The following is a 25,361-nucleotide window of genomic DNA, read 5'->3' as shown; positions in this document are numbered from 1 at the left end:
TGTGTTATTAATCTTGATTTATTTCTTTTAATTGTTCTTGAATTCTTTCAGTTCTTTTATTTATTAATTCTTCTATTCTTTGATCTGAAACATAATTATCTAATTCTATGTGATTTGGTGCATCTTCATCTACTTTAACAAGTTCTCTTGTAACTTGATCAAAACTATATCGTTCAATAGGATGTTGTTTCCAACATTTTTGAATAAGTTCTTTTAATCCAGGTGGCATTGTTTCATCTATTCCAAGTCTTTTTCCATCAGTGACATATTGTTTAATATCAAATAATGATTTAAATTCTTTATAAGGTTCATCTTGATAGAAAATTTCCCAAGCTGTTATAGCAAATGAATATACATCACCTGCATATGAATATTCATCATGATATGTTTCTGGTGCAGCATAAATTGGAGTACCCAATCCTTTGTCTTCATTTTTATTAGTTTTTTTTACCATTCTTGAAGTACCAAAATCAGTAATTTTTATGCAACAAGCAGAATCAGTATATAAAGAATTAACTAATAAATTGTCTGGTTTAAGGTCTAAATGCATAATTCTATTTTCATGTAAAAATTGCATTCCTCTAGCAGTGTCAAATAACATTCTAATTTTTAAACGATAAGGTAATTTCACATAATCTTCTTTTTCTTTTCTTAAATATTCACCTAATGAACCTAAAACAAAGAATTGAATAACCATTGAGATTTGTGGAATATAAGTAACTGATCCCATATAATTTGCAATGAATGGATTTCTTAATTTACCCATCATTTCACATTCTGCAATAACTTCTTCTTTTAATTCTTCCATTTCTTCTTCAGTTAAATTCTCCCATCTAAATTGTTTTACTGCAACTGGAACACTTCTATATTCACCAATATATACTCTTCCCATAGCACCTTCAGCAATAGGATTATCAGATATATTTAATTCATCCATATCAATATGAGTAGAAGATGCTGCATCTGTAGTAATAATGAAGTGATGATGATAATGTCTTCTAATATTTTTACAAAGTTTATCCATTTGCAATTGATCTTCTTGAGTCCAATTATCAAATGTTTTATTTTTTAAAAGAGAGGCAATAGATTCTAATGTTGATTTTGATTTACTAAACCAAACAGTATATGGAATTTTCATATCTCTAATTTTTGTAGTACAATGAAGTGTCATATAAACAGTTTCAACTTTTGGAGTAGTATGAGGTCTTATAATTAATATTTGAGGTTCAAAATAAAAAACATATTTTGGATTATTTGGAGTATGGAAAATAATCATTAACCATTTATTTCTTGAATGATTTTTTATTTCTACTCTTTCAAATCGAGTTTCTAATACAGTAGTAGCTTCATTATCATTTCCAAAATCTAACTGAATTGGATCAATTTCATATTTAGCTTCTTTAGAAGGAGGAGTATTAATAGAGCCATTGATATAATAATGATATGATGGTTGTTGTGTTTTATAAATATTAATATCAATTGTTTTATGTTTCATTATAAAGTATATAAATATTCCTAATATAATAATTAAAATAATCATAACTATTATTGAAAGAATTATTATTAATGCAATTCCCCAACTTGGAAATACTTTCTCTTTACATGAACCTGGTTGATTTGGATCGGGTTCATATCCATCAATACATTTACAAAATGTATCACAATTAAGTCCACTGTCACAATCTTCGGTTCTAAGATATCCATTAATATCATATAATTCATCTATTTTTCCATTTCCACATTGTGTTGAAATACATCTTTGTTCTTTTTTATCAACAACCCATCCTACATCTTGTTGACATTGGCAGTTAGCTAAACATCCTTCACTTCCTCTTAAACATTCTTCATCTTTAGCCATTCCTCCATTAGCACAAATATCACTTACACATACGTGATCTTCTAGTTTATATCCATTTTCACATTTACACCATTGGTCACAATGATTTGATCCATAATAACATAATTGACTATAATCACTTACTTGCCATGTAAAATTATAAAAACATAATAAATGACAATCATCTCCTCCATATCCATCAACACATCTGCATCTTCCTTTTTTTGTTGAACAAATTCCTAACTTTGATTCACGATTACATGAGTCAATACAAATAGCTTTAAAATGTAAGTCAATATCAACATCATTTTCTTGAGTCATTAACGCAAAGTATCTTGTTTGATTTTCATCTCCTTTAATTCTAACATATAATGAATCTCCTCCTTCATCATCACCTAAAATTCCATGTTGATGAGAACTCCAAATATGACGACAAACAGCACCATGTGTAGCTAAATCAATTTGATATTCTTGAAGATAAACAACTCTATTATTATTTGATGAATCAATTCTAATTGAATAATTTCCACTAAATTGCATTGTAAATAAAAGAATTTTAAAGATAGAATTAGGAGAACAAGCAGCATAATTAATCATTCCTTCTTGACTTAAAGGAAAATGAACACTTTTTATTCTAGTTAAATCACTTGATAAATAATCTGCGTCTTCTTGAGTAAATGAATGATATGTAACATTATGAGTAATAGAAGTTGTTTTAGCCATTAGTTTAATATCAACTTCAGCATATTCTTCAATATTAATAAAAATGTAATACATTTTTTCATCTGAATCACTAAAAGTATCAACAGCATGAAAATCAAGAGTTGAAGATGAAGTAGTTTTATTAATAAGAATATGTCCAGAACAATAAGTTATTGTATCAAATGAATTCGAAGAAGATATGTCAAGTGATAAGTTAATATCAATATTATTTTCTTTTGAAAGTATAAAGAAAACTCTAGAATTTGGAAGTGATGACTTTGGTATTTTAAACCATTTGCCAAATAAATATTCTTGACAATGATGACATGGTGAACTATCTACTATTGAACTTAATCCAATGTGAAAATAATTATCTGTATCTAATGGTAGTTCTGGTATTGTTGTTGGGTCTGGTAACCATGTAGTTTTATTTATTATGCTAGAACTTAATTGGCATCCCATATTTGTTGGAATATATGCTTTATTACTATTCTTATATGGATCTATCCATAAACAATGTTGACATGATGCATCTTGATAATAACCTTCTTTACATTTTCCAATACAAGTATAATTTGCAAAACAACCATCAATACAACCAATAGAACATTCATAACTAGTACTTGAACAAATGAAAATTGTAAATATTAACAAGAAAGTAATTTTACTTTTAAAAAACATGTCTTTGATAATATAACTTTAGTTCTTTTTATTTGATTTTTTTCAACAAAAATTGAGAATATTATTATTTTTTGCTTTCTTATGAAAGTGTCAGCAACTTTAAAATAGACTTTTCTAAAAATCTATTTTAATTTATTCATTTTTCTTTTTATATTCACTAAAAGTATTTCATATTTTATGGAATTTTATTTCTTATTCTTCTTCTTTTTATTCTTTTCTCTCATTCTTTTATTATCATTTCTTTCTTTTTCTTTTCTCGTATTTTAATTGTTTTTTTTTTTGAAAATGGAATGTAAAGTTGTCTTAATAAATCAACGATTCAATAACACCTTATTTCTTCTTGTTTTTTTTTATTTGTATCTTTCTATTTTAATCCTTTTGTAACTTTTATTTCTTCAAAACTTGATTGTAAAACAACATTCATTTAGATGGTTAGTTTTGTTTTTATTTATTTTGATTTTCTTTTTTTTGCTTTAATTTGAAAATTCTTCATCTACTAAACATTTTCTCTCGTTATTTTTAATAAATTATTAGTATATTCCATTATTAGGAAACTAAGTATCTTTTGAATAACCTTTTTTTATTTTAATTTTTTAAATAGATTTATTCTTTTGTTTTTGTTCAAATAAGTGGAGGTTATTTCTTGATTTGTTGAGCATATTTGTTATTGTTATTATTTTTTAGTTTTCTTTTTCTAAGACTAACGTTAAAGAAATATAAAGGTATTGTTTTCTGGTTTTAAAGAAACTTAAAAGAAAAATAAGGAATAACAATAATAAATGATATTTAAATGAACTAAAAAATAAAAGAAATATCTGATAAAATGTTATCTGAAAAAATGTTATCTGAATTGGAAAGAAAGAAATAATAAATAAAGTTAACAAAGGAGAGAAAATAATAAGACAAATTAATACACTCTGAACTAATTAAAAGATAAGAATAAATATTAAATTAAATTATTTAATATAGAATTTTAGATTTAATGTGTTAGTGTTTGGTAGTTCAAGCTGAACTAACTAACAGAACTAAAAATTATCGTTCAAATATGGATATAACTGAAAGTGAGTTTACTATCTTTGAAGTAACACCTGATCCTAATGAATTAAATAACAAAAGAATAAAAGAAATCAAAGGAGGAAAAGTGAATATTAAAGAATTATTTCGATATGCAGGAGTATTTGAGATAATATTATTAATAATTGGAATTATAGGGTCAATAGGGGTTGGATGTTTAAATCCATTGCTAATGATATTAACAGGAGATGTAGTTGATACATTTGTTAATGGAGAAAATTTTTCAAAAGAAGGAGGAAGTATTAAAATAACAACAGAAGAAATGAATTATGAAATAATGAATAGTATTTCAGATACAATAAATAAATTAGTATTAAAAATGTTATATTTCGCTATAGGAAATATGGTTGCTGGATTTTTACAAACAATATGTTTTTTTGTTTTATCTGAATATCAAGGAATAAAAATTAGATCATTATACTTTAAGGCATTATTAAGACAAGATCCTGGATGGTTTGATTGTCATAAAACAGGTGAACTTACTTCAAAAATTATTAATGATATTCAAAAAATTCAAGATGGAATGTCTTTAAAATTTGGAAGACTTTTTCAAACATTTTCTTCATTTATTACTGGTTATCTCATTGGATTTATTAAATGTTGGGATCTTACTTTAGTTGTTCTTTGTATGTTTCCTTTTATAATGGTTTCAATGATGGGGTTGGGAATGTCTGCTGGAATTTTTACAATGAAAAGCCATAAACCATTTAGTGAAGCTTGTTCTATCGCTGAACAAACAATAGGAAATATTAGAACAGTTCATTCATTAACTCAAGAACGTAGTTTTTGTGAATCGTACAATACTAAAATAATGGAAACAGATAAATATAATATTAAAAAAAGTATTGGAATTGGAACTGGACTTGGTTGCATGATGTTTTTTATTATGTCATCTAATGCACTTGGAAGTTGGTATGGTAATTTTGTTGTTAGAGGTAAAGGTGGAAGTGATAATGTAAAAGCTGGTACTGTTCTAACCGTTTTTATGTCTGTACTTCTTGCTACTCAATCATTATCTCAAATATCTACACCAATAAATATATTAAATAGTGCTAAAGTTGCCGCATTTAATGTTTATCAAACAATTGATAGAATCCCAGATATTGATTGTCAGTCTATTGGAGGTGAATGTCCAACTGAGTGTAATGGAAATATTAGATTTGAGGATGTTCAATTTGTTTATCCAACAAGACTGTCTCATCATGTATTAAAAGGACTTGACCTTGAAATTAAGAAAGGACAAACAATTGCATTAGTTGGAGCATCAGGATGTGGGAAGTCAACTACTATTCAATTAATCCAAAGAAATTATGATCCAAATGGTGGAAGAGTAACATTAGACGGAAAAGATATACGAGAGTTGAATATCAAATGGTTAAGAAATCAAATAGGATTAGTTGGACAAGAACCAGTGTTGTTTGCAGGAACAATTCGAGAAAATATTATGCTTGGAGCTAAAGAAGGAGCAACACCAAGTGAAGAAGAGATGATTGAATGTGCTAAAATGGCAAATGCACATGACTTCATTTCTAAACTTCCAGAAGGATATGACACAATAATTGGAGAAAAAGGAGCATTATTATCAGGAGGACAAAAACAAAGAATTGCAATTGCACGTGCATTGATTCGAAACCCATCTATTCTTCTTCTTGATGAAGCTACATCAGCACTTGATACACAAAGTGAAAAGATTGTACAAGAAGCACTTGAAAAAGCATCTAAAGGAAGAACAACAATTATTGTAGCACATAGACTAACAACTGTTAGAAATGCAGATAAAATATGTGTATTTCATCAAGGAGAAATTATTGAACAAGGAAAACATCAAGAATTAATGGATTTGAAAGGAACATATTATGGATTAGTCAAAAGACAAAGTATGGAAGAAGAAGTTGATCAAGAAACCGTTGAAAATGACTTAAAGAAATTTAGAGAACAAGAAGATAAAGAAGTAGAAAATATTTCATTAGAACAAACAAACCTTCATAACGAAAATAGTATCGTCAAACAAATCAAACAAGAATATAAAGAAGAACAAAAAAAATTAAAACATTCAAATAGGTTTGTATTATTTAGAGTGATTTGGAATAACTATAAACATGAATATATCTTTTGTACATTGGGTTTGATTGGAGGAATAGGTGCAGGTGCAGCCTTTCCATTTTATTCTCTTAATTTTGTTGATTTGATTCGTGTTTTAATGAAACTTCATCCAGGAATAAATCTAACCGATGAACAAGCTAACAGTATTTTAAGGAGTTGTATGATAATAATTTGTATTGGAATTATCACTATGATTTCTTTCTTTTGTTATGTTGGTTTGTTTATGGCAGCAGGAGAAAAGATGATTGGAAGAATCCGAAGAAGATTTTATTATTCTATTATGCACCAAAATGTATCATGGTTTGATCGAAGAGAAAATATGGTTGGTGCTGTAACAACAAAACTTACATCTGACCCAACGTCTTTACAAGGAATTTCTGCAGAACGTGTTGGTGATATAATAGAAATAATGTCAACAGTTGGCTTTGGATTCGGCATTGGATTATATTTCTCATGGAAATTATCGTTATGTATATTAGCAGTCTTCCCGATTATTTCATTCTTTATGTTTATTAACGGTCAACTCAATTCAAAGAATGCAGCCCCAGCAAAGGCTGCATATGAACAATGTGGAGTTACTTTAGTAGAAGTTGTTGAGGCAATGAAAACAGTACAGTCATTAGGAAAAGAAGATTACTTCTCACAAAAATATAATAACGACCTCCAAATCCCTAAAAGAGGAATTATAAAGTGGGGACCATTACTTTCTATAACTAATGCAATTACTAACCTACTCACTTTCTCTATTAATGCTTATGGATATTATCTTGGTATTTGTTTCATGAAGAAAACAATCAACTATCAACAAGACGTTCCAAATTTTGTGGACGAAATTATTGATACTTTCGGTGATATTCAAAAGGCATTAATGACTATTAACAGTGCTACAACATCCTTTGCTCAAATAGGAAATGTCCTTCCAGATGTTGGAAAAGCTGTTGGAGCAGCTAAGAGTATTTACAATATTATTGATAGAAAACCAAGTATTGATTGTTATAGTGAAGAAGGTGAAACATTTAATGATGTTAAAGGTGAAATTGAATTTAAAAACATCCACTTCAGATATCCAACAAGAGCTGATAATGAAGTATTGAAAGGTATTTCATTCAAAGCAGAACAAGGGAAAACAATTGCATTAGTTGGAGCATCAGGATGTGGGAAATCAACTACTATTCAATTAATTGAAAGATTTTATGATCCAACAAGTGGAGAAGTGTTATTAGATGGACATAATATCAAAGATTTAAATATTCATTTCTTAAGAAATCAAATAGGATTAGTTGGACAAGAACCAGTATTATTTGCTGAAAGTGTTATAGATAATATTAAAAGAGGAGTGCCTGAAGGAGTTGAAGTAAGTAATGAACAAATTTATGCTGCTGCTAAAATGGCAAATGCACATGACTTCATTTCAGCAATGCCAGAAGGATATAACACAATGGTAGGTGATAGAGGAAGTCAATTATCAGGAGGACAGAAACAAAGAATTGCTATTGCACGTGCATTGATTAGAAATCCAAAAGTGTTATTACTTGATGAAGCTACATCAGCACTTGATTCAGAAAGTGAAAAGATTGTACAAGATGCACTTGACAAAGCATCAAAAGGAAGAACAACAATTGTAATTGCACATAGATTATCAACTATTCAAAATGCAGATAAAATATATGTTATTATGAGAGGAAAAATAGTAGAACAAGGAAAACACCAAGAATTAATAGATTTGAAAGGATTTTATTATACACTTGCTATGCAACAATTTGGAACTGTGAATTAATTCATATAAATAAGAAAAGAAATACGAATGAAATTTCAAATAGTACTAATTAATTATAGTAAATTTTATTATATACTTAATTAATAATTTATAAGACAAAAAGTAAGTGAATTGTCTTATGAAAGAAGAATAAAAAAGTAATAAAAATCAACTCACCATCTTCTTAATTGAACATTAAAGAAATTTATTGTATAAAAAAGTGACTAAATACATAAAATAAACAATTTTATAAAGAATTAAAATACAGTCAAAAAAAACAAAAAGAGAAAGAAACAAAACCAGTTAGAAAATTTGAAGTATTTTTAAAATCCTTTCAAAGCTTTTTTAACAGCTTTTTTAACAAATTTTTTATTAGTTTTAAGAGAAGAAGTTTGAGAAATGATTGAATCAACTTCATCAAATTTACTTTCTAATTTAGTTTGTCTAATCATCATTCTACGATATTGTTCAGGGACTTTATTCATAATAGTTTTTAAAACACTTTTAACACGAGACTTTTTCATTTCTAAAACTGCAATTTGACCTCTCATCTCTACTATTTTTTCTGAAATTTCAGTTTTAGCTTCTGGAAGTGCATTTTCTAAATCAAGTTGTGCATGATCAAGTTTATTATAAATATGTCTCTTTTGGTCATCAATTTCATCTAATTTACTTGACAATAACTCTAATTGTCCTTTTATTTGATATAATTTTCCTACCCACGCACCATTAACACTAACATCAGCACTTACTAAAGCAATTATCAAAAATATTAATACACTTTTCATTTTAAAAATGTGGTTTTTTAGTTCTTTTTCAGTTTGCTAAAATCAACATTTTTTTTTTATTCATTTTTCTTTTTTTTTTTAATTTAAATTTTTAATTTGTTTGATTTTTCAAAACAAAATATCAATTAATTTATTCTTTTATTATAATTTGTTTCTTTGTTTTATTTACAAAAAAAGTGATGGAACAATCCAATTGTTTTATCTTTACTGTTAAGTTTTTCATAGAAATAATCATTTTTGTAATTTAGCTTCATTCATATCAGTGAACTTTTATTGCATAATTCTTATTTTTGTTTAACTAATTTTTTTTTCGATACTTTCTAACTGACATTAAATTAAAAAATACTTTATATTTACTTATGTCAATTAATAATATATAAATTCAATTAAAGTTATTGTTATGAGAGTGGAACATCTATTTATTGTTTTCAATTATTAATGTTATAAATATTGAACATATTTCATTATTTTTTTGTTTCTTATTAAAATAATTTGTTCATTTTTGTACTTTTTTGTTTTTTATCATTTTAAATGATAGTTTGTTAAAGCATTATTCATAAGTTTATTCTTATTTATACTTGTTATTATATTATACTTGTTCTTTTTATTTTAAATGTTTATCATTAGTGTTTATTTGAAATGATTCATAAAAATAAGAAACACCTACACAATAGAATAAAATACTATTTTACATTTATTTTTCTTTTAAATTCTTTCTATCATTCTTTAACTTTCTTTTATTCTTATTTTTATTTTTTGGATGTGATGTTATTGTAATTTGTTCAATTCACAATCAGTTGTAGAAACATTTTGTATTTTTTTTTTAATTTCTTATTATCACCCATTATCAATTTTCATTTCTTAAAATATATTGATAGAAAAGTGCTTGATAAAATTGGTATCTTTAAAATCAAATGATTAAGAAAACAAAGAGAATATGAAATATAAACATTTCATAATATATTATAATGCATATTTGAAATATATTTAAAGAAGAGATGATGATAGATAAATCATTTGATTATAGAAAATGATAACGTAAAACAAATAGTAGAAGTGAATAGAAAGAAAGATATAAAAGAATAAAAAGAAAGTAGAAGAAGAAAGAAGATAAAGTGTAATAAAAGAAAAGAGATAATAAAAGAAGAAAAGAAGAAATAAAAAGTGTACTTTTATTGTAAAAATTAGAAATATTCAATAAAAGTGTCTAATTTAATGATACAAAATAATTGGTATTGTTTTATTGATAAAAATATTTTACTCTTTTTTATATTTATTATTTATGTGTATAACTTCATCATGATGTTTATTATATATTCAATCATATGTGTTATGTTATTATAACATATAATAAGTGATAAAATATAAATGAAAATGATATGAATATATGATATAGATTGAATATAAAAAACAAAAGAATAATAATAATAAATGATAAATAAAATGAGAAATGATAGTCAATGATATAATAATAAAATCAAAGTATAAAATATAAAATATAAAATTAATATAAAACAAAAGAGAATAAATATAAAATGAAAATATATATAAATGATAAGAATATAAAAATGATAAAGATGAATAAACAAATAAACAAATACAACTAAACAGAAAAGAATAACAATAAGAAAATCTAAATAATATAAAAAGAAAAAACATAAGAATAATATAATAATATATAGATAATAAGAAGAATACAATGATATAAATAATATAAACAGAGAAATAAATATAAAAATACGATAGATAAATAACATATAAATAAAAGAATAAAAATAATAAAAATAATTAAATACGATTCATCAAATCATCTATTTCATTAATATTTCATACAAAATATAAATGAATATAAAATATAAACATAAATATTTACATATTCTGTATTTATCATACTTTTTATTTATTTTAGGAGCAAAATATAATAAATGGAAAATTCTAATTATGCAAATTATTTTGCATCTTTTTTCTTTTTTATAAATTATTTAGATGCATTTTTTCTTTGCTAATTTTCGTACCCGTTTCTTCTTCCATTCTGATTGTTTTTGTTTTTTCTCGTGCAAGAAAATACCATCTTCTCCATATTGTTGATGATGTATATTCTTTAATCTTGGTATTTTAATTTCTTCTACTTCTTGTGGTGTAAGTATTTTAATTTCTTCTTCAGAGAGTTTTTTCCAATATTCTTGGTTTTGTATTTCAATTATTTCTTTTATTTCTATTTTGTTTCTTATTTTGATAATGTTAGTGCCTTCTTTGTGTGTTATTATGATATTTGTTTCTAATATATTGATATTGTTTATTTCTATTGAAGTTATTATTAAAGTGTTTATGACGATGATTATGATTGAAGTGATGAGTGAAATGATTTGTATCAACTATGTTGTGATAATTATTGTTATAATTATTATTGTAATGATTAGTGTGATTATTCATGTATCTCTGTCTATACAGATAATACCTATTTTCACTCATTCTTCTATCATTTATATTTCTTGGTTGATATGAATTTCTTTTTTGGTTATTTGTTTTTCTATATTTTTTGTTGTGTCTCATGTAATACATTTTTTATTATACACATAAATAATAAATATAAAAAAGAGTAAAATATTTTTATCAATAAAACAATACCAATTATTTTGTATCATTAAATTAGACACTTTTATTGAATATTTCTAATTTTTACAATAAAAGTACACTTTTTATTTCTTCTTTTCTTCTTTTATTATCTCTTTTCTTTTATTACACTTTATCTTCTTTCTTCTTCTACTTTCTTTTTATTCTTTTATATCATTCATTCTCTTCTTTTTCAATTATTTGCTTTTTTCGTTGCCCAAAAAATCATTTCATGTTTTATTAATTTTGATGATATATGTATTGTTGTTAATTCTTTATAACAACAACAAAAAATATTTATATTTATTGGATTAAACTTTTATTAATATTGTGTTGAATATGTATTTCTTATGCTGTGTATCAATTATTTTTATATTCATTTTATTCATCTTTCTCTTCTAAATATGTTCAATAACTCACTTTATATTATATTACATATTTAAATATTCTTCTGTATTTAAACATTTCATCATCTTCATTATAAATATGAAATTATTCAATATCAGCAAATAATCTTCTTAGATAATAATTCAATGAAAATATTCATATTTCATTAAAATGTTTTAATTTCTATTTCCAAGTTTAATTCTTTCTTGTTGTTGTATTTTTCTTTTTATTTTGAAGTTCAAATATTGTTAAGATTATCTTCATTCTATGTTTATTAAAATTCAATTAAATACAATTTCATGATTAATCAATTAACAATTAATGAACAAATATGATGTATGATTTAACACTAATAATTTCGTTTGTTTATTTAATTATTCTATTTCATTGTATTAACACTATCTAATTAGTTAAATATTATATTATACACTGACTATACAACTAATCGTATTAAATAATAATATAGATAATAGATACAATGTTAGTTTCATTTTGAAAAGAACAAATAAAAATAATCCAAGAATAGAGAAATAGAAAGAAGTGCATAACACAATAAAAAGAAGAATGACTTTCAACAAACAAATCATTATCACTGTAAATTGAATGAATATTTGAATGAGTTAATGGAATACAAATTTTATTTTTTGTTCATTTCTGTGTATTGTTCAAAAATATTTTCTTCTTCATAGTTTGACTCTTTTATTATGAGTCTGTTATGAAAGTCAAATAGAACAAACTTGTTTTTGAATAATTTTTTTATATTTAAAATGTAAAAACAAAAAATCCTATTTTTTAAAATCTAATAAAATATTTTTGTTTTATGCAAAGATATAAAAAGGGTTTTATGTTTTGTCTTGGAATATCATTTTTTTCGGATGTGTGGATGTAATTCTTGTGGAGTTGATTGTGGCTAGAGTTAGTTATTACCATTTTCATAAGAATTAATTTTGATATTTGTCTTTAATTTTTGTGGTATCTATTTATAAGTACTAGAGTCATTCAACAAGAATTTCATTTTTTGTAAGTTAGAAAAGATAGAAATTCAAATGACATTCATTCTCCTTTTTGGTATACAATAAGTTGAAGAATGTTTTTTGTTAAAACTGACTTTTTGGTATTTCTCTTCTATTTTAATTCATTCTATTATTGAAAAATGAACCAATCACTCATTTTAATTTAGATGTTTTTGTATTTTAAGCATTGTGTGTTTACACTCCGCAAATGTATAAGATTATGACGTTGAGAGACAGAGAATAGAGATAAAATGAGTGAAATAAGATGGTCAATTATTTCTTGAAAAGAAGAAAATAGAATTCGAATTAAAATCATATAAAGCTAATAAGACATACGAAATTGGTTTGAGATAAAAGAGAAGAAAAAAAAAACAATAACAGAAAATGAATTTTAGAATAAAATATATGAAAAAAGAGTTTCATAACAACAGAAAGAAAGAACTTAGAAATAATAATTTATATGGTTTTTCCAATTTTATGGCATCGACTTATTCTTTTGATTATGTGTATTAATATTGTAAATAGTACAGATAATTCATTACACCCAAATATGTATTTAAAGAACAAGAAAATTGAGTGTCATGTTGGATGTTCTTCATCTTGTATAGCTAATTATACGTGTTCGTCATGTGGGATAGGGTATGATCAAGACTACTCTTGTGACCATTGTCAATTAATTAATACATACAAACCATTTAGTTCAAATAATCCATTGTATGTTATGCAACATGACATTTGTACTAGTATATCTCATTATATAGTAAAATCAACATGGTTACCAGATAATAGAAATTCTATTCATATTAATGAACCAATAGAATTAATATTTAATTCAGAAACATATTATGATTATGGACCATGTATTACTAGAAAAGAAAAACAAAATAGATACAGAATTGGACATTGGCTTGAATTAAATCTTTTAGAATTTCCTGATTCAGTTAATTATATGCAAGTACAATTAAAATATAAAACAATAACCCATGGTAAAAAAGTTAATGTTTATTATGATATTTCAGATAGTGAACCATCTACAAGTAATCCATATTGTTATGCACGTGGATTTCTTATTTCAACTAATGAAAGTACTTCACTTCAAGTTCCAATTCATTTTGATCGTATGGATTCTTCTAAAAGTAATAAATATTTTATTTATATTTATGAAGAAGAATATGCAGAATTAACTGTTGAAATATTAATTACAGAACAAATTGGTAAAATAGGCAATCCTTTTTTTACAATTGACCAAAAAATGGCTGATGAAATGATTACTACGGGTCAAAGTAAAACAGTTATTTTTCCTATGTCATCTGAAGGAAGACAAGCCTATCCTGCATGTTTACCTGGAACTATTATGAGAGTAATTAGATTTTCTATTTGGTATGAAGGGGATTTTTCAATAGTTGTTAGTACTAAACATGAAAATAGAATAAGATATATGCAAGAATTTAAAGAAACATTAAATGGAACAAATGAATGTGTTCAATTTTGGAATGGTCAAAGTCATGGAGTATTATATGATTCTGGAACAAATGATGGAGTATTAGTAAGAATAGATGGAAATGAAAATGGTAATGAAGAAAGATTATTTAGTTTTATTTCTAATGAGCAAGAATTAGATATTTCAGCAACATTCACTGCTATTTGTCCAAATAATTGTAATGAAAAGTTTGGGTATGGAAAATGTTCTACAATTGATATGAAATGTAAATGTAATGATAAATATGGAGGGGATGATTGTCATTCCCTTTGTTATTATGATGGAAAATTTACTAATGGTTCAGGAGAAGGACAATGTCACTATGGAGAACCTGGATGTAATTCATATTGTCAATGTGAACCAGGATATACGTTAAATGGATATTATTGTGTTAGTGATAGTTGTAAAAATAACAATAGAAATGATATAACTATTGAATGTGTTCAAGGAGATGAAGGATGTAGAACTGATTGTATATGTGAAAGTTCATCATTTAAATTCTCACCAACTCTTAAACAATGTGTTCCAATACTTTGTGGAAATAATCAAATTGATGATATTAATTTAAATGGAATTTTTTTGAGAAAAGAAGAATGTGATGGTGGAATTAATTGTGATGAAACGTGTCATTGTCTTCTTGGTTATATTCAAGATGAATCAAATCCATTGCGTTGTATTGAAAATTCTAATTCAATTTCAACGATTATTGGAATAACAATTAGTGCAATTATTATTTTTGTGGTATTATTGTGTTGTGGTGGAATTCTTCTTTATTTTTTACTTAGAACAACTAAATTTGATATTAATATTTATTTACAACAACAACCAAATTATTATTTATATTTAAGTGGTTCAAAGAAAAAACCACCAACAATAGAAAACAAATATGTTATTGAACCATTATCTTTAGACTTTGGTAATGAAAATACATTAACTGCTGTATTAGATACTAGATTTGAGAAGATTGATATTAGAAATAAAAGTGGAAATAAATACATGATGGTTATTTTTCATACACCAAATAATCCTAAATTTGTATTTCATTTTGAACCTCAAGTTGTACTACTGCGTCCAAGAGGATTTAAAACAATAACATGTTTTATGACATTATTCTGTACAACTAAAATCAAAGATATGAAAATCCCATATTCTATTTGGTTTAGTAAATCAAAATCAACATTACAAGAAATATCTGAAGTATTAAAAAATAAAACATTTGAATATTGGGATGAAAATTGTCAATTTAAAATGAATAAACTTTGTAAAAATGTTATTTTACATTATCATTATTTTATTACTATTCAAACTGAAGCTGCTGGTTCTACTCATATTGATATGGATGAATTAAATATAAGAGAAAATCCTATTGCTGAAGGTGCTATGGGAAGAGTATATATTGGTGAATATAGAAGTGTTCCAGTTGCAGTAAAACAATTTAGATGGGAGAATTTAACTGAAGAAGAAACAAATGAATTAAAACATGAAGTTATTGCAGAATGTGAAATGATGAGTAAATTAAGAAATCCATTCATTGCAAATTATATGGGATCAGTTACTTATATTCCACAAATCTCAATGGTTATTCAATTCTTTGTTTTAGGTTCATTAGGTGAGTATATAAGAAAATCAAGTAAAGATTTTCTTATACTTCCATATAACTTAAAATTAAGAATGTTATATGACACTGCTAGAGGAATGAGTTTTCTTCATGAAAATAATATTCTTCATTTAGACCTTAAACCAGACAATTTATTAGTTAATTCTTTATTTGCTGATTCTGCTTGTTGCATAAAAATTACTGATTTTGGTACTTCAAGATTTACTAAGAAAAATAATACAAACTCAGGTGATAAAGGATTGGGTACTCCAATTTATGTTGCTCCAGAAGCTTATAGAGATGAATATACTCCAGCAGGAGATGTATATTCATTTGCTATAACAGCTTGGGAAATTTTCTATCAAGATGAACCTTATAAAGAATTTAAATCATTATTTGATATTAAACAATATGTTGAAGAAGGTAAAAGACTTGTAATAGATGAAACAATGCCATTGTTATTAAAAATAATGATAGAATCATGTTGGAAACAAAATCCACAAGACAGACTTACATTTGAAGAGATTTGTTGGTCTTTAGTAAAGATGATTGATGATGCTCCAAATCATTTGAATTTAGACAGTGCTGTTGATGAAGAAAAAATTAAAGACTTTGTAACATCAAGACAAGCACGTGTTCAAAGTATGTTAGATGAATATTAATCATTTAAAAGATGAAATGAAACATTTCTTTTTTTTTTGTATTAATTCCATTTTACATTAATTTTTGTTTTTCTTTTTAATTTTTTTATTTGTTATTATTAAATTGTTAAAAAATACATTAAAGAAATAATATTTTGTTAATGAACTAAAAAGAATTAAATCAATTTATTTGTATCGTCTTCCATTCATTCATCTTGCTACAACAATATTATCAATTTTTAATATTAATGCAACTGTATCGGTAGCAAGTTTTACTGCTGATAAGAATACTAATAATGGATTGACTACATTAAGTGAAGTCATATCATCAACACTTCCTTGTACTTTATTATCTTTTCTCATTGAAATACCTGCATTCTTTTCTCCATTTAAATGAGCTAATTTTAATTGAGTTACTAATTCCATTGGATTTAATCCTGCATTTTCAGCAAGTGTATATGGAATAATTTCAAATGCCTCTGCATATTCTTTAACACATAATCCATATTCTCCTTTTAATGTTTCTGCCCATTGTTTTAATTTACAACATAATTCCATTTCCATAGCTCCTCCTCCTGGACATAAATATTTGCATTTTACTAAGGATCTAACAACACATAATGCATCATGTAATGACCTTTCTGCTTCATCAAGAACTAATCTATTTGCCCCTCTAACAAGAACTGAAACACATGGTGCAGTTCCTTTAACACCAGTAATTTTAACTATTTTATCTTCATCTTCAATACTAACTTCTTCTACATTTTCAGCATGTCCTAATTTATCTTCAGTAAATCCATCAATACTAGCAATTGGAACTGCTTCAATTGTTTTACAAATAAATTCAATGTCATCTCTTTCAATGTCTTTAACAACCATAATTTTTAATTTAGCAAGAAAATGAAGTGCTAAATCACTAACTCCTTCTCTTAAAATAGACTTTTGTATTAATAATACATTACATCCACTTTTTTGAATAGCACGACAAAGTTTTAATGTATATGCTCGTTCTTCTTTTAAAACTTTATCCATTTGTGCATAATCTGTAATTACCACATTTCCATCCATATTGGTTTTTGGTGGTGAAATACAAAATTGACATACTCCAATTTTGGCATTTTCAATATGAGTTGGTCCTCCTGAAACATGTGATGCTTTTTGAAGGAATACAAGTCCATCAATAAGTTCAGTGTCATCGATTGTTCCTCCTATCTTTTTTGTTATTCTAATATTTCTTAAATCAACATTTGTTGCTGTATTAATATCAATCACTTTCATCACTGAGTCAACAGCAATTGGAGCAAATGTTTGACTTGATTGATTTACAACTTTAGAATTAAGTGATGTATTTGCTGCTTTTAATAAACTCTCTCTGTCTGTTAGTTCAATTGGAATTGATGCTTCTTTTAATATCTCTGCTGATTTAGCTGATGATAAATGGAATGCACGAGCAATTACTGATGGATTAACTCCTTTATTTAAAAGGATGTTTGCTGCAGATAACATAGCACCAGCTAGAATAGTTACGGTAGTTGTTCCATCTCCTGCTTCAATGTCTTGTGATTTAGATAATTCTGACATCATTAATGCACATGGGTGTTGAAGTTTTAATTGTTGAATAATAGTTGCTCCATCATTAGTAATGATTGTTTCTCCATTAGGTGAAATAATCATTTTATCCATTCCTCTTGGTCCGAGTGATGTACGAACTGCATCAGCTACACTTTTAGCAGCAATGATATTAGTTTGTCTAATATTTTTTTCTCCTTCTTTTCCTTCTTTCATTTCACCTTTTTGGTGTTGTTTAGGTGCAGTTGTAGTACTCATTTTAATTCAGATTAATTTGGTATGTTAAGTTGTTGTATTTTTTAGTTTTTTTCTTTTCTTCACCTTCAACAAATTTAATTATAGTTTTTTATTATTTTTTTATAATTAAATTATAGTTAAAAATAATTAACAAAAATAATAAAAAAAAGTGTTGAAAAACTAAAATAAAAAATGCAATTATTGTTATTCTAAAATAATGTTTTTGTTTTTTTGATATTTATTTGAAATTCTCTGAATAATCAATTCTTTTAATATTCTTTCACATTAAATAACAATAATTAAGAAATGAAGAATTAATTTACTAATAATTGATCACATAAAGAATTGACTTGTTCTAATGAAATTGAGTTATGTGGATTATTGGAAATGTAAGAAGTGTTATTAATTTTTTTGTTATTTTTTAAAAAGATATTTTAGAATGACTCTCTTTTCTTAAAGAAATTAAATGATATTACGTTAATTTTATACTGTTTCATAGAAATAATAGAATCAGTTAATTTACAACAATTGTGAATATAATAACAAATTTTTTGTTTTAGTGTTGGATGAAAAAAAAAATAACCAAAAAAATAATAAATTTAATAACAAAATGATATAACTATTCTAGTAAAAAAAATGTGATACAAAACAGAATTTGTGATATGAATTTTAAGAAAAAGAAACCCTAAAATTCAGTTAAATAAATAATGGAAGAAGAAGAAGTGAATGTAGAAGATTTTTGGAAAGAATATTATAATATACCATTATCAACTTTATTGTTTAAATGTAGTGGAATTATTCCTTTATTTGTTTGTCAACATCAAGGAGATGGGAAACATAGAGAAATTATTTATAGATGTAAAACATGTGGAATAGATGATACCTCATGTATTTGTTCTACTTGTTTTTCAAAAGGGAATCATGAAGGACATGATGCATATGCGTATGCAACTGCAGGAACATTTACATGTGATTGTGGAAATGAACGTGCATGGAAAAGAAGTGGATTTTGTAGTGAACATGGAAATCAATTTAAAGGGAATGTTGTTGAACAAATACCTTTAGAATTTAAAGGGATTGAGATTGTTTTAGAAAAAATGATTAATGAAATAGCAATTCAAAGCCAAAAAGAAATGAACTCGAAAGTACAAAAAATTCTTATTGTAATAAATGCACTTACATCATGCAACTTATTTTTTCTTCTCTTTGCTGATATTTGTAATAAAAATATTCCTAATTTTATTCATTCTTCAATTAAAGAAAAGTTAAATAAAAAATCAATATCTTATTTTGAATATTTCTTTGAATTATGTTTTACTCGTGGAGTTGGTTGTGAGAATTTAAAAGAATTTTTAACTAAGTATATGACTGAATTACATCTCTTTAAATTCTCTCCTGAAATAATTTATCAATTGTCTATTGACTCAATTAGTGGATCATTTAATAATGAAAAGCTAGTACAGGATCTTACATTTCATTTTACTAATTCTAAAGATGATTACATCAAATATTATTTTAAATCAAATAGATTAGAACATACTTTAGATTTAATGTGTACATTATTTACTAAAATTTTTTGTGGAAAAAAAATATTGTATGAACAAGAATATTGTAATAGTCTTAAAACTACTAATCTTCTCAGTGATAACTTTAATAACTTCTTATTTTGGTTTATTGTAGAACATCCAAAAATGCCAGTTGTTGATTTTACTGATATAATTTATAATAAATTTATTCAAGCATTGTCATTATGTTCTAATTCATTACCAATTCTTATTAAAGAAGGAACACATGTTGAGTATGATAATTATTATTTTGATTCTACAAGTTATGTTACTGAAAATTCAATTGAAATAATTGAAGCCATTGTTGACACTGCTTCAATAAATTCATTGTTCAGTCATTTCCCTTTAATACATTCTCAAGTAATGAAATCAGTCAGAAAATATTTAGTTAATGTACCAATCATTAATGTAGAAGATGAACAAATTCATTTAAGACTTTGTGGAAAAAATCAACCAGTATCACCTTTAAGTCCATTACTTAATTTTTATTGTGAAGTATTATTACATTTAAATAAAAACAATAAAAAACCAGAAATATCAAATGAAGATGCTTTATTATTAATTGAACATGTAATTTTATCTCAGGTATTTAAAGAACAATATATTAATGGGGATTGGGTAAGAAATGGTGGTGAAGCTGAACAACAATTCTATTACTATGTTAGTCCTTACTATTTTCAACCAATTTTACTTGACCTTACACTAGTTCAATTATTACTTTCTTATGTTTCCCCAAAACAATTTTTTTTAACATCATTTGTTATGTTTAATTTATTGGGTATTAATTTAAGTGGTATTGACCTTACAAAAAAATATCATCTCTCTGATCTTCAGATTGAATCACCATATCAAGTAACTGGGTTTATTCGTTCTTTGATAGAAATTTCAAGAGAACAAACAATCACATCAAATCTCAGTGATTCTGAGATATTTCAACAAATGATTCTTCATTTTACAGCTGCTGGAATTTCTGCACCATCACTAATTGTACAACAAACTCCATATGATAGTTTACCATTAGAAAGGAATTATGATGTTGTTTGTGAAAAAAAGGGAATTATTAAAAAGAAGTTATTATCTCAAATTAATCCAGTATATCCATTATTTGGTCAAATTCATCGTGAATCATTAATCAAACAAACAATTTTTAATAACAAATCAATTAAAAGTAATAGGTTTGAGTTTGGGTTTAAAGATGAACTTGTTTTTGATGGTATTAAACAATTATTAAAATCTATTTGGGTATATAAATTCTTTGTTCAATTAATACAAAAACTAAATACAAAAAATAAAAATTGCATTTGTGATTCTATAGAACTTGGAATGTTATTTATTCATGATGGATATCACTTTCACTTGTTTGAATCAAATGAGTTTCTCAAAAATGAAGAATTTAAAGAAGTTGTTAAAGCAATTGGATATTTTATTGGGATTCATAGAAATGAATTACCTGGAAGTAAAGAGTTTGTAAATGAAATAAAAAGTTATTTGTTAGAAGGATTTTCGTCAGTTCCTGAACATGCAATATTACAAAATGATATTGAAGTGAAAGAAAAACCAAAAATGAAAAAACAAGAAATGAAGAAAAAGATTTTGTTATTAATGAAAAAGAAACAAGAGTTATATCATAAAAGTATTGAAAAGATAACAGAAAATAAAAATGATGAATGTGTTATTTGCCAAATGGATGAACAAAATCCAATGGGTAGGCTTATTTTTCTATCTGGAAATGGAGGTGTAGAGATTCAAAGAGCTAATGAAGGTGGAAAAACGTTTGCACCATTAAATGTTACGACATGTTCTCATCACGTCCATTTGAAATGTTTTGAAGAGATGAGAAATGAACGAAGTACTTGTCCTGTTTGTGTAAATAACTATTCTCATTTTATGCCACTAAGCAGAAGTATTATTCAAAATGGAAAAACAAAAGAATTTATTAAAGAATCATTCAAATCAATATTAGAAATAGAAATTGAAGATGGAAATTCATTTGATGCAATAACATGGTGTATACATTCTACTATATCATCAATTGAACTTGCCTTAAGAAGTGGAATTTCAATGAATGAAGAAGATAAAGACCTTATCTATTCAATGTTTTTAGCAATTCAAATATTATCTGAAGAATATGAATCAAATAAGAAATTTATAATAGATAAAATTGATTTGGTTGATCCATTTTTTGCATATATTACACTGAAGGCATTTAAAGAACCAACAGAAATAGTTCATAAGAGTCAAGTTAGGGGAGCATTAGCTGTCATTGCAAGTAAAGAACCTAAATTACTTAAAGGAAGAATATTAGAAAAATTTAGTAAAAAAAAACTTGAATGTGTTGAATGTTCAGAATTTGATAACATTAATACTCTTCAAGAAGCTATTAATAAATTATGTGAAACTTATCAAACAAGTATTAATTTATTAAATAAATGTATAAACGAAAAAGAAGAAAAAATAAATTTCTTGCAATATATAAATGAAGCCAGTAATATTTATGCATTAACCATTCCAAGCATCTCTCATCCATTTGAATTTAAACATTTACCAAAAACTATATTAAAACTTGTTAATAAATATTCAATTGAAAAATGTTGTAATTGTCATGAAACTGATGGAGATGTTTTAACAAAAAAAATTTGTTTAAATTGTGGTTGTCTTGTTTGTAATAATTGTTTCACAGAACATCGTATAATTTGTACGAATGGATTTGGAATCTACCTTGATGTTTCACATGGAGCAGTCTGTTTGTCTGAAGATGATATTGAAAAAGGAATTGTTGTTTATGAGAATAAATATGGAGATAACTTCACTGCAACTACTATTCAACAAAGTGAATTTCTCTTACAAAATGATAAATACCAACAATTTAAAAACGCTTTTTTAAGAGGTTCTATTCTTCAAAGTTCTTTGTTTATTGAATTTAGTGAAACAAACTTAGAACCAATCTTTGCAAATCAACTTGGTGAGATTTTAAGTGAAGAAGAACCTCAAATACTCCAAACCCAAAATGTGGATGAAACAGAAGCAAATAACAATGAAAACCCAAACTCTTCTAATTAACTTGATTGATTTTATTTAATTCTTGTTATAAACTATTTATATTTTGAAATAAAAAAAGAATTTTTCAATCAAATAAAAAATGGATAAAGTAATTAACTTTTCATAAATCTCTAGTTTTACCAATTGACAGAGAAAGAATTAAATATGAAAATAAATAATAACTAAGCATTTGGTTATTACCTCTTCTTATACCTCTTATTAAAGAATAATAAACAGTAGTTACTAGTTAATTTATTAGTTTAATTTCAATAAAAGAAATAATAAACCAAAAGATGAATAAAAATAGATATAAGACTAACAAAAGACATAAATGTGGGAAAGAAAAAATAAAAATTGGAGAATGGAGAAGAAGAGAAAGAAGAAGAAATGTTTAAACAAAGACATAGCAACATATAAAATGAAGAAGTAGTTATAGTTATGAAAAATGATGGATTAAAGAAAAGTTGTTGGTAATGATAGGTTGTTGGAGGAAAGAAAATGATTAAAATATAAAATGAAGAAACAAAAGAGAATAAGAAAAATAAGAAATATATAATGGAGTAGAAATGAAATAATTAATGTGTGATAAGAAGAAGAAATAATAACAAGAAGGAATAGAACAATATTTCAAAGAAGAAAAGATAAAAATATAGAAATGAAATGGAAAAGAAATGAAAATCACATCACCTTACTAGAATAGGTAATAATGAAACATTAAAAAAAGAAATAATGAAAATAATAATAAAAACAAAAGAATGAAGAAATAAATTATATATTAATAGTATCAAGTAAATTGAATGTATTTATTAAAAAGATTTAAGAATAAAATAAGAAAATAGAGAAAGAAGAAATAGAAACTAATAGAATATATACATAATATACAAAAGAGTTAAACCATATTCAATTCGTTTAATTTGCTATTCAAATCAAATTTATTTTATTTTGAAGTAAATAATAATGTAATTTTTAATTTTAACTTATATTATATAAGAAGAGTTTGTATGTATTGTTTTTCAGTTTTATTTATTCCATTTCAAATTAGAAAACATCTTTTTCCATGCAGGAAATACAACAAATTTTAATGCCATGGTTATTGTGTAAAACCTTATGGTTTTGTAAAGAAAAGCAAACAAGATATAAAAATCCAACGACATACAATAAAAAAGAAATGTCAATAGCAATAAATAGCAAAGAAATAATAATAAAGGAAAATGAAATATCAAGGAAAGATGAATTAGAATACGAAAAAAATACAAAGAAAAGCGAGTAAGAAACAGGGTAAATACAATAATAATAAAGATTATACAAATGACAAATATAAATGAATAACAATAAATGATAAACAAGAAAGAATAAAAAGAATAACAAGTGAATGGAATAAAGGAGAATATGAAGAAATACTCAAAAAATAAGAAAGTAAAAGAACGAGATGGTATGATATTTTTCAAGAAGTATATTCAATTAAAAAGAAAAAGACATTAAAACAATTGAAGAAATTAAAAACAAAACCCATATGAAAGAAATGAAAGAAAGATGTAAAATTACAAGAATAATAAATAAGAAAGTATAAGGAAAAAGAAATAAAAATATCAATTAATAGATATAACCATTATTGGATTTTATGATTATTGAGAAGTGATTATTTCAGTTTCTTCATTACGCTCTATTGATGTAATAGAGTTCATTTCTAGCATGCTCGCATTAAATTGTTCTTCTTCTAATGTGATGCCAGAATTTCATGTGTAAAACATTAAGTCTTTCATATTTTTTATAATGATTGTTCGTAGGATTTTGGTGAAGTCTAATTTTAATTTCAGTGTTTTTACTCTTCTTATTGACTCTTTATGTATTAATCCATTTATTGATAATATAACAGGTATTATTTCTACATATATTATTTCTCTATTGTTTCTTATTTTCTCTTGTAATTCTTTGTATTTATTTATTTTATGAATGTAATTTAATTCTATATTCATATCTTTACATATAGCAACATCTATGATATATCCTTTCTTTTCTTTCATATTTTGATAATATATCTGGTCTTCTAGCATGGAAAGAATTGTCACTAACCAATAAATCTTTATTGTAAGTTATAACAATTTCATCATTATTAATACATTTAGGATGATTATTAAAATCAATTGAATCAAATCGGTCACGAAAATTAGCAAAGAAAAAATGCATCTAAATAATTTATAAAAATGAAAAAAGATGCAAAATAATTTGCATCCATAGAATTTTCCATTTATTATATTTTGCTCCTAAATAAAAATAAA

At 25.1% G+C, this 25,361-nt stretch overlaps 6 protein-coding genes across 6 annotated transcripts, besides 4 other annotated features; 3 read left to right on the top strand and 3 right to left on the bottom strand.

Annotated features, from left to right (window-relative positions):
* Positions 1 to 7: 7 nt before the first annotated feature.
* Positions 8 to 3,220, bottom strand: EHI_114160 (protein tyrosine kinase domain-containing protein; the record flags this gene model as incomplete). The annotated part of the gene is made up of 1 exon (XM_646673.2): positions 8 to 3,220. The coding sequence occupies one exon, from the start codon at positions 3,218 to 3,220 to the stop codon at positions 8 to 10; it is 3,213 nt and encodes a 1,070-aa protein (XP_651765.2).
* A 1,045-nt stretch (positions 3,221 to 4,265) lies between these two features.
* Positions 4,266 to 8,174, top strand: EHI_114150 (P-glycoprotein-1; the record flags this gene model as incomplete). Its single annotated transcript, XM_646672.1, has 1 exon — positions 4,266 to 8,174. One exon carries the CDS (start codon positions 4,266 to 4,268, stop codon positions 8,172 to 8,174), a length of 3,909 nt encoding a protein of 1,302 aa, XP_651764.1.
* A 278-nt stretch (positions 8,175 to 8,452) lies between these two features.
* EHI_114140 (uncharacterized protein) lies at positions 8,453 to 8,941 on the bottom strand (the record flags this gene model as incomplete). Its single annotated transcript, XM_646671.2, has 1 exon — positions 8,453 to 8,941. One exon carries the CDS (start codon positions 8,939 to 8,941, stop codon positions 8,477 to 8,479), a length of 465 nt encoding a protein of 154 aa, XP_651763.1. The 3' UTR covers positions 8,453 to 8,476.
* A 2,017-nt stretch (positions 8,942 to 10,958) lies between these two features.
* Positions 10,959 to 11,505: a repeat region.
* A 1,909-nt stretch (positions 11,506 to 13,414) lies between these two features.
* On the top strand, positions 13,415 to 16,693 carry EHI_114130 (protein kinase domain containing protein; the record flags this gene model as incomplete). The annotated part of the gene is made up of 1 exon (XM_646684.2): positions 13,415 to 16,693. The coding sequence occupies one exon, from the start codon at positions 13,415 to 13,417 to the stop codon at positions 16,691 to 16,693; it is 3,279 nt and encodes a 1,092-aa protein (XP_651776.2).
* Positions 16,694 to 16,882: 189 nt separating this feature from the next.
* Positions 16,883 to 18,499, bottom strand: EHI_114120 (chaperonin containing TCP-1 delta subunit, putative; the record flags this gene model as incomplete). Its single annotated transcript, XM_646683.1, has 1 exon — positions 16,883 to 18,499. The coding sequence occupies one exon, from the start codon at positions 18,497 to 18,499 to the stop codon at positions 16,883 to 16,885; it is 1,617 nt and encodes a 538-aa protein (XP_651775.1).
* A 686-nt stretch (positions 18,500 to 19,185) lies between these two features.
* Positions 19,186 to 23,103, top strand: EHI_114110 (uncharacterized protein; the record flags this gene model as incomplete). The annotated part of the gene is made up of 1 exon (XM_643038.1): positions 19,186 to 23,103. One exon carries the CDS (start codon positions 19,186 to 19,188, stop codon positions 23,101 to 23,103), a length of 3,918 nt encoding a protein of 1,305 aa, XP_648130.1.
* A 1,026-nt stretch (positions 23,104 to 24,129) lies between these two features.
* Positions 24,130 to 24,591: a repeat region.
* Positions 24,549 to 24,671: a repeat region.
* Positions 24,657 to 25,250: a repeat region.
* Positions 25,251 to 25,361: the final 111 nt, after the last annotated feature.

The sequence above is a fragment of the Entamoeba histolytica genome, genomic scaffold (assembly GCF_000208925.1).
Source record: "Entamoeba histolytica HM-1:IMSS scf_1104750518013 genomic scaffold, whole genome shotgun sequence".
NCBI lineage: Eukaryota > Evosea > Mastigamoebida > Endamoebidae > Entamoeba > Entamoeba histolytica.
The sequence above is the reverse complement of the archived record's forward strand: the minus strand, read 5'-3'. Positions and strand labels throughout refer to the sequence as shown.